General features: G+C 48.8%; 1 protein-coding gene and 1 pseudogene across 2 annotated transcripts; both read left to right on the forward strand.

Moving 5' to 3' along the window:
* The first annotated feature begins 3985 nt into the window (after positions 1–3985).
* On the forward strand, positions 3986–10760 carry LOC101761332 (annotated as a pseudogene).
* A 566-nt stretch (positions 10761–11326) lies between these two features.
* LOC101762138 (aldo-keto reductase family 4 member C10) lies at positions 11327–14747 on the forward strand. Of its 2 annotated transcripts, XM_022825031.1 has the most exons (8): positions 11331–11754; positions 11845–12155; positions 12270–12320; positions 12869–12945; positions 13060–13147; positions 13578–13850; positions 13935–14186; positions 14393–14747. In XM_022825031.1, exons 2-8 carry the CDS (start codon positions 12153–12155, stop codon positions 14474–14476), a joined length of 828 nt encoding a protein of 275 aa, XP_022680766.1. In that variant the 5' UTR covers positions 11331–11754; positions 11845–12152; the 3' UTR covers positions 14477–14747. The 2 variants fall into 2 exon arrangements, with proteins under 2 accessions (XP_004961878.1, XP_022680766.1); XM_004961821.4 differs by lacking the exon at positions 11845–12155 and having other exon boundaries at positions 11327–11754.
* The last annotated feature ends 1808 nt before the right edge of the window (positions 14748–16555 follow it).

A 16555-nucleotide genomic window follows, 5' to 3' on the forward strand; every position in this document is an offset into this window, starting at 1 on the left:
TTGGGTTTGCCTTTTGGCACGACAAAACCACAAATTGATGAATTCATGCCTCTGATTAAGAAAGTGGAAATGAAGATGGGAGGTATCTGTTAGAGTATATTAGGCAACTCCGGATATGGTTAGTTTGGGATTGATTATAATCCTAGGATAACCTTCCTTATCTCTAGAAGAGGCTACTTGCCCTTCAAGCCATGTACTCCTATATAATCAGCCCAAGGGGCTCAAGCAATATATCCCACGCATTGTACGTAATCTCTATTACTTTCATGGTATCAGAGCACCAAGCATGTGGAGATTGATCTGCACTTCATTCGGGAGCACGTGTCTCTTGGCGATGTCCGCGTCCTTCATGTACCGACGTCCTCACAGTTCACCGACATCTTCACCAAAGGACTACCGTCTTCAGTATTCACTGAGTTTAGATCCAAACTAAACGTTCACTGCGCCGACATTCCGACTATGGGGGGTGTGTTAGATTGTATTTACCTGTATGTACACTAGTGGGCCTACGGGCCATGTTACGTGTATGTGCCGGCAGGCAGCCCGCCTGTGGGCACCGCCGACCCTCGCGAGTCAAGGCTGGCAGCTAGGGTTCCTGCGCCTGATCCTCCAGGCCTATATATGGTTATAGCCTGTGCTCCTATATAATCAATCTAATATTTCCTCGCCTAAATGTCTCTTTCATGGTATCACGAGTCTAGGTTACAAACCCAGGGGCAACACCCTCGTAGGATGTGCGACCGATCCCTCTATCCGCCGTGCCGATCGTGGTCAAGCAACAAGCAGATCTAGGCCACGGCGGCCCCCGACGGCGACCGGTGCGCCTCCAGGCCGCGCCCTCACGGTGGCCCTTGGGGCGGCGGGTGCCCCTCTAGGCTGCAGCGGCCCTCGACGGCAGCAGGCGCCTCTCCCGGCTGCAACAGCACCCGGCAGCGGCGGGCGCCTCTCCAGGCTGCAACGGTACCCGGTAGTGGCAGGCGCCCCTCTAGGCGCAACCTAGCGCCACCCCCGAACGCCCCCGATGCCTCAATGGCGGCGTGCACCCCTCCAGGCTGCATTGGCACCTGGCGGCGGTGGGTGCCCTCCAACGAGCGCTCCGACCGTGACAACGAGCGCCCGACCGCGCGGGCTAGCACCTCGACTGGTGCATCCGACTGCCCCGACCGCTCCGTCGGCAGCTATGACCGGCGCATCCGACTGCTCCGACCAGCATGGTCCCCAACCGCCCCGGCGACGTCGGGTGCCCTTCTAGGCCGCAGCGGCACCCGGCGGCGGCAGGCGCCCTCCGACGAGTGACCAACCGCGCGGGTGAGCGCTCCGACTGTGACGGCGAGCACCCGACCGCGCGGGCGAGTGCCCCGACCGGTGCATCAAGCTGCCCCGACCGCTCTGTCAGCACCTCCGACTGGCACATCCGACCAGCGCGGTCGGAGGTCAGACCGGTTCTCCATGGGCCTCTTCCTACTGCTGCTATTTTTCTTTTTCCCGATCAGAGATCGGGTTGCATCGCCTTGCCATCCCGTCGTCTCTTCATCGTCGACACTCCCAATGATGAGGTTTTCATTGCGCCCTTCAGGCTGCAGCGACACCGCTCGTGATCAAGCCATCCTCGTCAGCGACGTTGCCTTTTTAAGGCGGTGGTGCCACCCATGCTGCTGGTCCTCGTCATGATGACTCTTGGTTCGAGTCCGCACCCATTGCCGCAAGCTCGCGGACACCACCGCCGACGCTGCTGAAGGAAGATGCAATTGCGCTCTTTAGCTCTACCATCTACCATCGCGCTCGGCTCATCGTCCTGCTGACCCTGTCGACAAGAAGTTGCTGCTTTTGTGTATTCGAGCGCCTTCGCTGACGCTTCGGACCCGTGCCCTCCTCCACGGCTTTGATCACGTCCACCTCGACCTCGGCTACTTCAGCACTAAGAGGCTACCATCTGCTTGACAAGCCTTTTTGGCTCCCATTCCAGCCACAACATTTGCGACACATCAACGGTTGCGACTGTGGGGGGGAAGTCATCTCTTCGGCTTATTCTCCAGTCTCATCTTATGCGCGCTCCCGTTGTGACTGCGGGGTATGTTAGAGTATATTAGGCAACTCCGGATATGGTTAGTTTAGGATTGATTGTAATCCCGGGATAACCTTACTTATCTCTAAGAGAGGCTACTTGCCCTCCAAGCCATGTAATCCTATATAATCAACCCAAGGGGCTCAAGCAATATATCCCACGCATTATACGTAATCTCTATTACTTTCAGTTTCTCCAACCTTTTATCTCAAGGGGGGGACTTGAGCTAGTTAATTCTATCCTCTCTGCCTCACCAATTTTCCATATGGCAACTCTAAAATCACACAAAACTGTCATCGCACAATTGGACAAATACATGAAACATTGCCTATGGAGAGGGCAAGATCTAAACTCCAAAAAACCATCAAAAGCGGCTTGGCCAATGGTGTGTCTACCTGGTGTGTCTACCCAAACAGCAATGAGGCTTAGGAGTGATCAACTTGAACACACAAAATGAAGCTCTTCTCCTCAAATTTCTGCATAAATTCTTCAACAAAACAGACATTCCATGGGTTAACCTAGTTTGGGACAATTACTATGCCAACGGAAAATTGCCAGGACAACAGAATAAAGGCTCCTTTTGGTGGAGGGATATAGTTAAATTGCTGGATAAATTCAAGGGCTTAGCCTCCGCAGTGGTTGGTGATGGCTCCTCTATGCTCTTTTGGACAGACAATTGGAATGCTCATCTACCTTCTCAAGATTTCCCACATTTGTTTTCCCATGCTCAAAACAAGCTGATCATGTTTAAAGAGGTCAAGGATAGTACAACTCTCTCACAAATCTTTTCACCACTATCTGAAGAGGCACATCAGCAACTCCTGGTCATGCAGAATATTGTTAATAGCACATGATTTTAGGACGACAGAGACTCCTGGACATACATATAGGGATCTCCCCTTTTCTCGGTTTCAAAGAGATATAAAGCTCTTAGATGTTCCTGACAGATACATCCAATTTATAGATGGCTTTGAGCATCCAAATGTTAAAAGAAACATAAGGTTTTCTTCTGGCTTTTACTCATAGACAGGTTGAGCACCAAGGATGTCCTTGGCAGGAAGACTATGATACTGGATTCATATACCTGTGAGCTTTGTATTTTACAGAAGAGAGAGATAATGGCTCACCTATTCTTAAGATGCAATTTTGCTAAAGTATGCTGGGCCTCCATTGAAATCATCGTCAGCATGGCAGCCACTAAGTATCCTAAATTCCATCAGGAGAAGGCTCAATGTCCCTTTCTTTATGGAAATCATCGTACTCATGACTCGGGCTATTTGGACAGTAAGAAATCATTGGATCTTTAACAACATTGATCCCTCAGTGAGCTCATGCTGCAGATTCTTCAAAGAGGAATTCAAGACGGTTGCCCTTCTTCGAGTGAAGGAAACCAACAAAAATTCTATGCTTCATTGGCTTCAAGCTGTGTAACTTTTAATTCCAGCTAACTCGGCTGGACAACGTCTGTCTTTTTCTTTTCCATGCTTCTTCTTTTTTGACTTTGTAACCTGTTTGTCACTTCTTTCTAATAAATCACAGTAGGGGCTCCACCCCTCTTGTTTACCTTCAAAAACAAAGATCTAGCTGGGCGGGCACATACAGCGTCCAACTCGATCGAGCATCTGCAACCTCTTCCTAGTTTTCTTAATTTACTGTTCACACTCGTTATCGCTATGTGAGTGTTTTAAACTTTTGCTAAAGGCATCTTCAAATCCATCCAAGCTTCAGGCCTGGAGCGTCGCGTGGCATACATGCTTCGACGCGGCCATGCATAATAGGTTAACAGACACTGTCCGTTCTGCTCACATTGCACGAGTACTGACTGAGCGATCCTCTGCCTAGCCTAACCGCGATCTTTCTCCCCGTCTTCTTGGCCATTATCTTCAACCTCGCACGGTTTCCTACTTGGGGATCGTAGCCATGACTGCATCCGTCCTCCTCAACACCAGCGCGTTGATCCCGTCGGTCGGCCTCGGCACATGGCAGATGGCACGCCGAGCCAGGGCTCGTCGGCGACACCATCTGCGCTGCTGTTAAGGTCTATTCGTTACCGCTTCTTTTAATTTGCCCTAGCGTTGCAAGAACGGCAGCGTAAAACTTCACGGGATTGTTTGGTGCAGGCTGGTTATCGGCATATCGACTGCGCTCCATCCTACGGCAATGAGAAAGAGGTAAGCAGATGGATGCTGAGTACATTGAAAAGGTAGGCCTTCAATTCTCTAATGTCTCCGTTTCCAGGTCGGATTGGCTCTGAAGAAGTTGTTTCACGATGGAGTCGTTAAGCGTGAAGATCTGTTCATCACATCCAAGCTGTAGTTAGGCTTTACCATCCATTCCCAACCTTTGTTGCAGTCCTGTGTGGATCGGACGAGAACATAACGTAGCCTGAACTTTTTTTGTTATCACTGGTTGGTTGTTTGGAACATTCTGAATTTTTCTTCAGGTACAGTAACAATGCACCTCAGTATGTGCCAGAGGCAATCCAAATTACTCTTGATGACCTGCAACTGGAGTACCTAGATCTATACCTTGTAAGTTACTCAAGAATTGCTTGCCCCGTGATGCTTTGTAGAGTACTGTTCCATTAACTCATACGCTAATTACCTGAGCACACTATGAACTGATCGATGCTCTGGAAGTCTACAACGTGCCACCTGATTCTGTTCTTGATGATGACCTCCCACACTTCGCAGATCCATGGCCAGATCCGTCTCAGGAAAGGATCCGCGCCGAGCCCCGAGAACTCCCTCCCGTGCGTATAGATTTCCATTTGGCCCGCGGCCCGTGGGCCAGCCCACGGCACAACATTTTGGCCTGATACAGGCACGGCGGCCTTGCAGGCTGGGCCTGGGCCGCTGCCTCAGCCCGTGGGCTGGCCCAGCACGGCCTGGCCCATTTGGCCCGTGGGCCAGCAACAGTCGGCACGGCCTGTTTAGGCCTGCCTCGGCCCGGCCAATGCTATATAAAACGCCAGCGCCCGATCGCCCCCGGCCGAAACCCTACCCCGCGCCCGCTCCGCTCCCGCATCGAGCCGCCTCTCGCCCTCTCCAGCGCTCCCCCCGCTCCCTCCCGGCTCCTCTCCTCCTCCCCTAGATCCTCCGCCGTCCTTGCCCACCGCCGGCTCGCCGGTGGCCCCTCCACCTCCCTTCCCCCGTAACTGCTCCTCCACTCTCAGATCCGGCATCCTCGCCCACCGCCGCTTGCCGGTGGCCCCTCCACCTCCCTCCCCCCGTAACTGCTCCTCCACTCTCAGATCCGGCGTCCTCGCCCACCACCGGCTTGCTGGTGGCCCCTCCACCTCCCTACCCCTGTAACTACTCCTCCACTCTCAGATCCGGCGTCCTCGCCCGCCGCCGGCTTGCCGGTGGCCCCTCCGCGGCTCCGCCTCCCTACCCCTGTAATTGCTCCTCCCCTTTCAGATCCGGCGTCCTCGCCCGCCGCCAGCTCGCCGGTCACCCATCCACCTCCCTCCCCGTAACCCCGCTTCTCCCCTAGCCCCTCCGACCCTCCGCCTCCCTCGATTCCTCACCTCCTCCCCCCGACCCTCGCAGATCCGCCTCACTCCCTAGTTCCCCACCGTTGCGTTTCATCTTCTCCGGCTCCAGGCTCCGGCTGCGCAGGTAAACAACCTCCTCTTGTTCCTCTTCTTCTTTCGACCCCTCGCAGATCCGCCTCCCTCACTTTTCTCCTCTTGTAGGTCTCCTAAAGGGGCCGCGCGTCGTTGAGGAACGGAGCCGTCGAGGCGACAATGTCAATGGTGGAGTGCTCGAGGGTGTGTTCCCTGTTCCGGGTGTGCTCTTCATTTGAGGTCTTAGGATGGACGACGACTATCCAACCTGCCTCAATGATGAGTTGCGGTTGAAGGCGGAGACCGGAGATGATGATTCTGATTTGGAGACGGATCGGTGGGCGCTGCTCGGTGGTGCCGTCCCCGATGCTCAGCCAGGTAGTGGAGATTCTCCACCACCTGCTGCTGCTGGCTCTTGGCTCTAGTGCTGGTCCGGGCTCGGAAAGTACGGGCAGCAAGAGGACTTGTTCTTGCACCTCTAAGGTGTGGGACGACTTTGAGCCACTGTACGAGGCAAGGAATAACAAGAGGGTAAGAACTGGTGCTAAGTGCCTACATTGCAAGAAAGTTTATTCTGGTAAGTCTGCTAGTGGTACTGGACACTTGCATAGGCACCTTCCAAAGTGCCCCGTCTTGCTAGGTGCTTCACGTATGGCTCAGTCCCAACTCAAGTACAATCCTAATGGCTCTCTCCATATGTGGGAGTACAATCCTGATGTTGCTCGTATCCAGTTGTGCGGTTGATTGCTAGACTAGACCTTCCTTTATGCTTTGGTGAGTCTGATGCGTTTGAGGAGTATATTAATATTGCTCATAATCCTAGATTTAGTTGTGTGTCTAGGCAAACCATCACCAGAGATTTTGTTACGTATTTTGATGAGTGTCGTACTAAACTTGTGGCTTCTTTGCAATCTGTTTCCTCTGTTGCTCTTACATCTGACATATGGTCTGGTAATGCTAAGGAAGATTACCTTAATGTGGTTGCTCATTATGTGAATGCTGATTGGCAACTAGAGAAGAGGATCTTAGGCCTTCGTTTAATTGATGTTTCTCATAATGCTGATAATATTGTTGAGCGCATTACATTTGTTGCTACTGATTATGGTTTAAATGATAAGATATTTTCTATAACACTGGATAATGCATCGGCAAACACTGCCGCCATTGGTAAGCTTCATCCTTCACTGACTGGTTACATGGGTAAACTATTTTTTCATCAGCGTTGTACTTGTCACATTATTAATCTTATTGTTAAGGCTGGCCTTGATGTTTTCAAGCCTATGCTTAGTTCATTTAGAACTGCAATTTCATTCCTAAATTGTTCTAACCAACGTATTGCGGCATACAAGTCATATTGCATTGTTGTAGGTGTCCTCCCTCGTAAGTTTGCTTTGGACATGGATATTAGATGGAATTCAACTTATCTCATGTTAAAGCATCTATTGCCCCATAAGACCACATTCCATCAGTTCATAACCACTCAATATGGTTTAGTTGAAGGTCAAACAATTCTGACAAAATTACACTGGTATATTGCTGAAAAGATTATGATATTTCTTGAACAATTCTATGATTCTACTGTTATTCTGTCTGGTGTTTATTATCCTACTGCTCCATTAATCTTGCATCATATTCTTGAGATAGCTGGGCACCTTAATTTCTATGCTAATGATGCTGATCCGAAACATGTTGTTGCACCCATGAAGTCTAAGTTCTTAGATTAGTGGTCTGATATACCTATGTTTTATGCCTTTGCTTTTATATTGGATCCTAGAGCTAAGATTACTGGTTTTAGCAATGTGCTTCAGCTGATGTCTCAGCTAACTGGTAAGGATTATTCTAGTTACTTAACTGATGTAAGAGCTGAATTGTCTACAATCTTTGGCAAATATGAAGCTAAGTATGGTTCTGTGAGGATGCAGAGGGCCACTCAGCCAGGCCCTGCAGGTAAGAAGAAGACTACTTGGAGTAAGATCTTTGGTTCCCAGGGTGCTTCATCTACTTATTCTGCTGCTAGCCTTGGTGCTGGCCTGGGTTCTACTTCTGTTTCCTCCTCCCTGTCTAGGAGACAATCTGCTAGTGCTTTGTTGCAAGCTGCTCAAACAGGTGCCTCTCTTACTGCTGCTTCTGAACTGTCTGCCTACCTAGACAGTGACACTATCAACCAATATGATGATGACTTCAACATATTGACCTAGTGGCATGAGCATAAGTTATCATATCCTGTTCTATCTATCTTAGCTAGGGATGTTACGACTGTGCCTGTCTCTACTATATCTTCAGAATCTGCATTTAGTACCACTGGCAGGATCATTGAGGAGCGGCGACATCGTCTGACCCCTGAGATGGTGGAGATCTTGGCTTTGATCAAGGATTGGGAGCAAGGAGATTCAAGACTGCAGCATACCGTCGACGATACCGAACTTGAAGAGTCATTTGAGAATTTGTATCTTGATGAGTAAGATTTCTAATCTCATTTACTTCTCCTGCAGCATACTTGTTAGTTGTTACTTGAAGATCTCTGATCCTCCTATCATTTTTTGCAGAAGCTAGATGCCTGCTGCCCTGTTGGTGCTCTGTCAGTGTTCAGGAGCAAGTTAGAACTCAGAAGTCTCATGCTGTTGTGTTTGTGTAGGTCTTGTGACTTGTGAGTTGTCAGTTGAGTTGTGAACTTGTGTGATTGTGTCTGAACAATGAACTGTGCTGAGCTGGCTGTACTCTTTTTTCCTTTGTAGGGTTTTCTCACGAGGTGTGAGTTTTTACCTACAAAGGTTTTTAATGAGGCAGCAATACAAACATCTCAAAATAATATTCAAATTTGTTTGTGTTATTGTGATCGTGAATCTGTGTGAATCTTTGTGAATATGTTGAACCTGTGAATCTGTGAATAGTTGAAACTAAGTTTTGAATTTGGCTTTGAAACTGTGAAAATGTCTTAGTGTGATGAATTTGATTATGTTGAGGGGTTTTTAATAAAACGTGTCACGGGCTGGCACGGGCACGGTGAGGCTGTTAAGGCCCGCCGGGCCAGCGGGCCGGCACGGCCTGCATAAGAAGGCAGCAGGCCGGACCTGAGCCGCTTCTTCGGCACGCGGGCCGGCCCGGCCTGGCACAGCAGTTGTGCGGGCCTAAACAGGCTGGGCCTATTCGTGCCCGTGCTAGGCCGGGCTGGGCCGGGCCGCCCGTTTGGCTATCTATATCTATAGCCGTGCGACATCCCCGCGACGTGGGCGGCGATGGAGACACTGCACGAGGCCGGCAGGGCGCGCGCCGTCGGCGTCAGCAACTTCTCCTGCAGGAAGCTGGAGGCCCTGCTCGCCGCCGCGCGCGTGCCCCCGGCCGTCAACCAGGTCGAGTGCCACCCGGGCTGGCGGCAGGCCGGGCTCCGTGAGCTGTGCCGCTCCGCCGGCGTCCACGTCTCGGTAAAGCATCGCCACGCGCTGCCATACTGCCGTTTGTTCCGTCGTCTTGGTTCGCGGTCGCGTTCTCGCACATCCTTTGTTGCTGAAACTTGAACGTTGCGGCAGGCGTACTCGCCGCTGGGTTCGCCGACGGCAGCCAGCGTCGATGCGCCCACCGTTCTCGGCCACCCTGTCGTGACATCCGTTGCCGGCAGGCTGCAGAGGACCCCTGCACAGGTGGCACTGCGCTGGGTCCTTCAGATGGGTCAGAGCGTGCTCCCGAAGAGCACTGACGAAGCAAGGATCAAGGAGAACCTCGACATCTTTGGCTGGTCCATTCCTGAAGATGTGATGGCCGAGTTTTCTCAAATCGAACAGGCATGTTCTCAACAGTGCAGTTTTCTCTGCATCCTTGCGCTTGATGTTCTTGCTTGTTCGATCTTGTCGGATCTTGCTGTTTCGATGTGTATTTACAATAACCATGTGGCGTGTCGCACCATATTGATTTGTTTCCGTGGCTACGCGTCTTTCAGGTTAAGCTGCTCAGAGCGGAGTTTGGAGTGAACCCGGTGAATGGTTACAAGACGCTGGAGGATCTGTGGGATGGTGAAATTTGAACCTAAAGTGGTAGTTTGGTTTGCACTCTTGAGTGAAAGCACAGCATCACCATGTGTGCAAAAAACAAATGTCCCCGGTTACATTTGCTTGATCCTAAATCCATCATAAAAAAATCCTCTTCAACTACTAAGAACAAGTGCACATTTTAGCTGAAAAAGAAATTGAAATACTACGATCTGGCCTAGCTGCTCGAGTTCTGAGATATGCTGAGAATCTGCTAGCCGGATAAGTTGAGAGTTTGGAAACTCTAATTATTTGAGTTGATTATTTGTTCTGAGTGTAAAATGACATGTATGTGGCTGATGATAGCGCATTTAATTCATGTGTACGAGCAGAAGATGATTTTAACAATATTTTTGAAGTTTGTAAAACACAAATTTTGATAAAATAATTAGTAATGCATTACTAGCTAAGACAATCAGTGTAGTGTTTTACGCCACTTCAATCAATCCCTATCAGTTCGAAAAAAAAAGGACATTAGAGATGGGTACATCAATGAATCACATCACTGATAGCGTCTTCCATGCATCTGCAAGAGTACGCAAGAACTCGTTGAACCATTTGCTCGAACACACACAGAGCAAGCAAGCACACAAATCAAAGAGAAAAAGGAGAGGTCGAGCTCCTCCCGCGTGACGGCGTGAGGCAACAGGCGGGACCAGGAGCGGGAGGTGGGAGCGCAGGGGTCGAGGCCAGGGAGGAGGCGGGCGGAAGGGGAGCACGCGCATCTAGGCCCGAGCCGATGCACAGCAGCTCGCCAGGACCTTCCAGCCGCCGCTCTCCTCTGCTGCCTGCTCGCACCGCTGGGCCGCCGTGGCTGCCCGCTGCGCCGCTCCGCCTGCAGCCACGCCGGTCCACCACGACGGCCTCCATCCTCGGACGGCGCCGGATCTGTGGTCGGAGGAGGCACCTGAGTTTGGAGAAGGCGGCAGCCTGGGAGGCGGCGGCACTGAGTGGCTCCAAACGATGCACGAGAGGAAGGGGAACGGGAGGGGCAGAGGGTATCGGTGGAAAACGATTGGGACCTTCTGGTTTTGGTTGGTTGCCCTTTTTCAACTTTGGCACTATATAAAAAGAAGATTTCTCGTCATATCAAACTTGCGGTATATGCATGGAGTACTAAATATAGACGAAATTAAAAACTAATTGCACAGTTTTGTTGTACTTTGCGAGATGATTCTTTTGAGCCTAATTAGTCAATATTTGAACAATAATTCACAAATACAAACGAAATGTTACAATTGCACATTTATGACAAAATACAAACTTTATCACTCTTAATTTGGAAACTAAACAAGACCTGGATTAATCTCGTACCACATGTGCCAGCCGCGTTTTGGCACCGCCCGAGGATGGAGGGCCTCGCGGTGAGGGAGGCTTCTCGCGGGAAGCTACCGCGGCGCGTTCGGCGAGATTTCTCGCGGTCCGCTGCCGCACCGCGTGGTGGCCTCATGGTCGCTGTCTGGTCCCGTTGAGGGCCATTCGGCCACGGGGGTTACACTTACACACTGAACTGCATCCCCCTTTCCTCCTCGGCGGAGCTCTGCGCCATCCGCGTCGAGCCCGCGCCTCCAGCGACTCCGGCTCGCCCAGGTGACCAGACCCTCTGCCTGCGCCGCCGTCGCCGCCGAACCCACGAGTGGATGCCGGGATTCTGGCCAACCACCCTAGCAACGTCGCCTTGCTGTCAGTATCATTTGTCAGGCAAAGCAGGCTCCTATCATACGATTCCGGTCCTGTTTTGCCTGTTCGCTTGGCTGATAAGCTGAAGCGAGTGGGCCCGCACTGCCAGCGACGCAAGAAAAGATTTCGAGTTCCCACTAGAGGACGGAAGTAGATGTTCCTCCACTCCACTATCCGTGATGCGGTGACCTGCTGCTGTGAGCCTGCCACATATGTAAGTAGTAGCTGGAGAAGCTCTGCTTCTTTGATAGCCTTTCTCTGCTTTCCTCTCCGATCTTGCTCGGGTTTCCCCGAGACTCCGAGCAAAGATGGCCGAATCCTTCGTTCTCAACACCGGCGCGACGATCCCATCGGTTGGTCTTGGCGTATGGCAAATAAAGCCTGAAGCTGTCGGCGACGCCATCTATGCTGCTGTCAAGGTCTTTTCTGATTGCTCCGATCCCCTCCTGATTTCCCTTTCATACAGGAAAAAAAATCGGTCCTGATTGGTTCTTGTTGCTTTTCAAAAGCTTGCTGGCGACTCCATGTGTTGAGCCTGAATTGCCGGTTCTCTTCATCAGGATACTGGGATAGGATCTGACTGTTTTGTCTTGGGCCTGTAAAATTTGTATTCTGTAGAATGAGGTCTATGACATAATAGACTTATGCTCAAATTGGAAATTTCTATTGATGCAGTAACCTCAGCTAACCGAACTAGTTACATCTACTACAAAGGCACCGGCAAAGTCCAAAATATCTTGCTCTTGAAGTGTTTGTATGGTCCATGGGATCATAATGTTTATTCAAACATAGAAGAACGTGGCAGAATTATAATCTGATGTTAAGTCTTTACTTTTCAAAAAAAAAGAAGTGTTCTTAAGTCCTGGATATATCATCAAATTGTTTGCATCTTCTTCTATCCCACTCTAAAGTTGTTGTTCGTTTTCCAACACAGGCTGGGTATCGGCACATCGATTGCGCTGCAGCATACAGCAATGAAAAGGAGGTAAGTAGTAATTACTTGCACCCAGTTTCCCATCACATAATTTTCTGTTCCATGTCCACACCGCTATTTCTTTATTCTAACTGATTAGGTGTACTGGTTGGTGCTCCTGGGAAATATATTTATTAACTTCATTTAGTTTATGACATAATCATATGATCATTTCAACTCACATGAATATGACACAATGCATCCTATTAGGACTAAGGAGTATATCATAGCTTTAATTTTGGCTTGTGTTTTTCTACATCACGTAGAATGTTTCTTTTAAGGAAATTCGATTCATTTCTTTTTCAAAACAATATCAAGAGAAGAATCATATCCAGATATACCGATAGTAAGTCCATTCTCTTATTTCACAATCAGTAAAAAGTGATAAGATAACAAAAAGGGGCGTAAGGGTAGCACAACAATGAAACAGTGAAAGAATAAGTTAACGTTGGAAGACAAACTTTCCACAGTTTCCCTTCCGTTTGATTTGATTTCATTTGAAATTTGAAAACATGTTATGTAATTTCGCTGAGTGAATTTAAAACTATTCCCTTTCATAGGTGGGCTTGGCCTTGAAAAAATTATTTGAGGATGGTGTGGTTAAGCGTGAAGATATGTTTATCACCTCTAAGCTGTGGTTAGTCTCCATTTCTGGAGCTCAGTTGTAACAACATGTGGATTAGAAGCTTCTGGATCTTACATTTCACTATTTCAGAGTAAAACTGTCAAATAAACTATCTGAACTTTGCAGGTCCGCTTATCATGCACCTGAAGATGTGCCAGAAGCAATTGGTACCACACTTCAAGATTTGCAGCTTGACTACTTGGACTTGTACCTTGTAATTCTTATGCTTGATAGTCTATCCAGTTAATAGCCCGCATCACTGTTCATGTGGTTAATTGAGTGCTAAAAGTTCAATTTATTGTCCAAGTAAACAATTGGATTCGTTCACTTCTGCGTCTATCTAAAATTTGTGCTAATGAGGCACGGTAGCCATTAGTTGCATACCAAAAAACAAGTATTGGCAGTAGGGCTATCAAAATGAAAGTCACTATGTTTCCCATAAAATAGTCGCTATTTTATTTCCAGATAGATTAGTTGAATTTAAATGATTATGTTTCCATCTGACCAAGCTCTCCAGCACATAAGAGTATGATGAAGGTTGAAGAATTCCAAGATACCATCAATTAAACTGAGTAAATGAATTTGCAAGCATGTGTCTGCCATTTGTTTCATGGCTTAATTGCTCAAATTATCTTATTTTGCAGATTCATGGTCCATTCCGTATCAAGAAAGGAACTACGATGGGCCCTGAAAATCTTATCCCTACTGATATCCCTGCTACATGGGGAGCAATGGAGGAGCTATACCACTCTGGCAAAGCTCGTGCGATCGGTGTGAGTAATTTTTCATGTAAGAAGCTGGAGGACTTGTTTGCCGTTGCATGTGTGCCTCCAGCAGTCAACCAGGTTGAGTGCCATCCGGTTTGGCAGCAAGACAAGCTCCGTAAGCTTTGCCAGTCGAAGGGTGTCCATCTTTCTGTAAGATTGACGTAACATAGCCAAATATGCCTACATTTTGTTTTCAGTTGTCATTGATCAGATTTCTTACTTTTGTTGTCAAAGGCCTTTTCGCCCTTAGGTTCACCTGGATCACCTGGGGTCAATGGCCCAAGCGTCCTAAATGACCCCATTGTGGTCTCTGTTGCTGAGAAGTTGCAGAAAACACCTGCCCAGGTCGTTCTACGCTGGGGAATTCAAATGGGCCACAGTGTACTCCCCAAAAGCACCAATGAAGCAAGGATTAAGGAGAATATCAACATATTTGACTGGTCTATTCCTGAAGATTTGATGGCGAAGTTCTCTGAAATCAAACAGGCATGCCCTAACGCAGCCTTTCTCTGCTAGTTGCATTTCATTGGCTTCTTGTGTATGTTTGTTGCAATGGTTCATGTAGCAGAACAATATGCATATTTGCAATCTAACGCATCAGTCTTTTCTTGTACAAATGCAATGAGCGAATGCTTCATGTACTACTTTCATTTTGCCCATCTAATATTCGTTCCGGCTATTGTAACATGCAGGTTAGGCTCCTGAGAGCCGAGTTTGCGGTTCACCCACGGAGCGGATGCAATACATTGGAGGATCTTTGGGATGGCGAGATATAGGTGAGGGAATTATTCTTATATGCAGATGGCAAATGCTTTGCTTGGACTGGGGAGAATGAACTTATATGCAGATGGCAAACTGGGAATTATTCTTACATGCCTCCGTTAGGAGAAAGAACTTGTGAATACTTGCCCTATGCTGCTCTTCTAGACGCTTGTGTTTCATTGTATCCGTAGATGACTGTTCGAACTCCCTGACCAGATAAAGTACATGGCATGTTCAACTTATCTTTATGTCAAGGAAGATGCTAGAGTATGTTAAACCGTCCAATATCAAAATAAAGGCTTCCAGTAGTACAAAAATGACAATTTTTCAATGTAAAACTGGTCAAATTTCGGAAGCAGCTTTTACCAAAATTTCAAAATGGACACTATTCAACTGTGCGGTTTTGCATGCCCTAAAGAATCAATTGTTTAACTTCAACAAGCCTGAAACAGATATGTATATATTTGTCTTAGTCTTACATCTCAAGTTTGACAACATTTTTTTATACCGAAGTCACTAGGGGAAGCCTTGACCTACTTTTTTTTATATTTTTTTATTCCAGATCCATTTAATTCGCTCCCACACAGAATTGAACCAGGCTCAGGCTAAAGGGCCTTTCGCCAAGTTTGATTACTTTGACAAATAAAATTCTGAAATAGGTAAACCAACCCAACAGCCACCTCCAACTAAAGAATTAACATTACGAATAAGTCAAATTTTGACCACTCAACTATCGTGCGGATTTGGTTTCAACCATTGAACATCAAAATCAGAAATCTTTGACCATTCAACTATCAAAACCGTTTACATTTCGCCATTTGGTGGTTTTGATGGGTGATTTTACTGTTTACATTTCGCCATTTGGGGATTTTGATGGGTGGTTTTGATAACGTGGCTGACACATGGTTGTGGGCCCAACATGTTAGCTCTTTTTCCTCTTCTCTCTCCTCTTTCTCCTTTTCCTTCCCCCTCTCTCCTCTCTCCTACCCGCCGCCGCCGCTAGAGCGCCTGCCTGCGAGCTGTGCGACCACAGCCTCCGCCTCTGCCCACCCTCGAGCTATCACCGAAGGCCACCGCCTCCGTCCACCCGCGCCCGCGTACCCCCGCTGGCCCTACCTCCAGGCCCCGGAGGCGCAGCTACTGCACCCCGGATCCCTTTACAGCAGCGGATGAGCTTGGGCTTCGATTGGTGCAGGCGAGACAGGGATGGAGCGGTCTATCATGTGAGGGGTGTGGATGAGACCTCGGCCTTGTCGAGCCGCCGCAGCTGCCAGGCATGCAATGCCAACGGGGAAGAGCTGCATTGCAATGATGAAGGAGATCCCAGGCCACTCCCCGAAGTTGGGCGGCGGTGGCGGGGGCGAGCGCCTCCAGTGCCGTGCCGCCGCGGGGGCCGCCACGCGAGTGGGGGAGGGGAGGCTGGAGGGTCGGTGTCGTACATATATCTATAGGCCCACTAAAAGGTTTGGACAGTCCTAAATATGGGGCTGGACACCAAGATGCATCTGACATGGAGACTATAGCGTAGGACGGCGTAGTCTACATGGAAAGAAAGAAACTAGTTGAGGATTAGGAAAAATACTCGTAGAAATAAGAGTAGAACTCCTCTAGTCGTATCCGACTAGTATTCTTATAATCAACCGATCTGTAACCCTGCCCCCGGCAATATAAAGTGAGGCAAGGACCCCCTCCAAGGCAATTCAATCCAACCAACACACATGATGTAGGGTATTATGCTATTCAGCGGTCTGAACCTGTCTAATTCCTGTGCGTTTACCTTCGAGTTCCTGATCTTGATGAGCCCCACTAACCAAAACACTACCTCGGGTACCCCCCGGTAGGTTGTCGGGTTTAAACACTGAGAGCTGGCGCGCTAGGTAGGGGGTCTCGCCGAGAATCCACTGGCGAACTAGATGGCACAAGTCATCATCAAGCCAATCGTCGTGTTTGAAGCAGGCGTGACGTTCGTCTTCAGCTCCTGGGTTTATCTTGCAGACAGTGCTAGAAATTTCCACCACCATATTGTACCGACCTCGGAGAAGAAGCAGCAGACCTAAAGCTCCAGAACAAAGCTCTGGAGGATTTCGTCGAGA

Source organism: Setaria italica, chromosome III (genome assembly GCF_000263155.2).
Source record: "Setaria italica strain Yugu1 chromosome III, Setaria_italica_v2.0, whole genome shotgun sequence".
NCBI lineage: Eukaryota > Viridiplantae > Streptophyta > Magnoliopsida > Poales > Poaceae > Setaria > Setaria italica.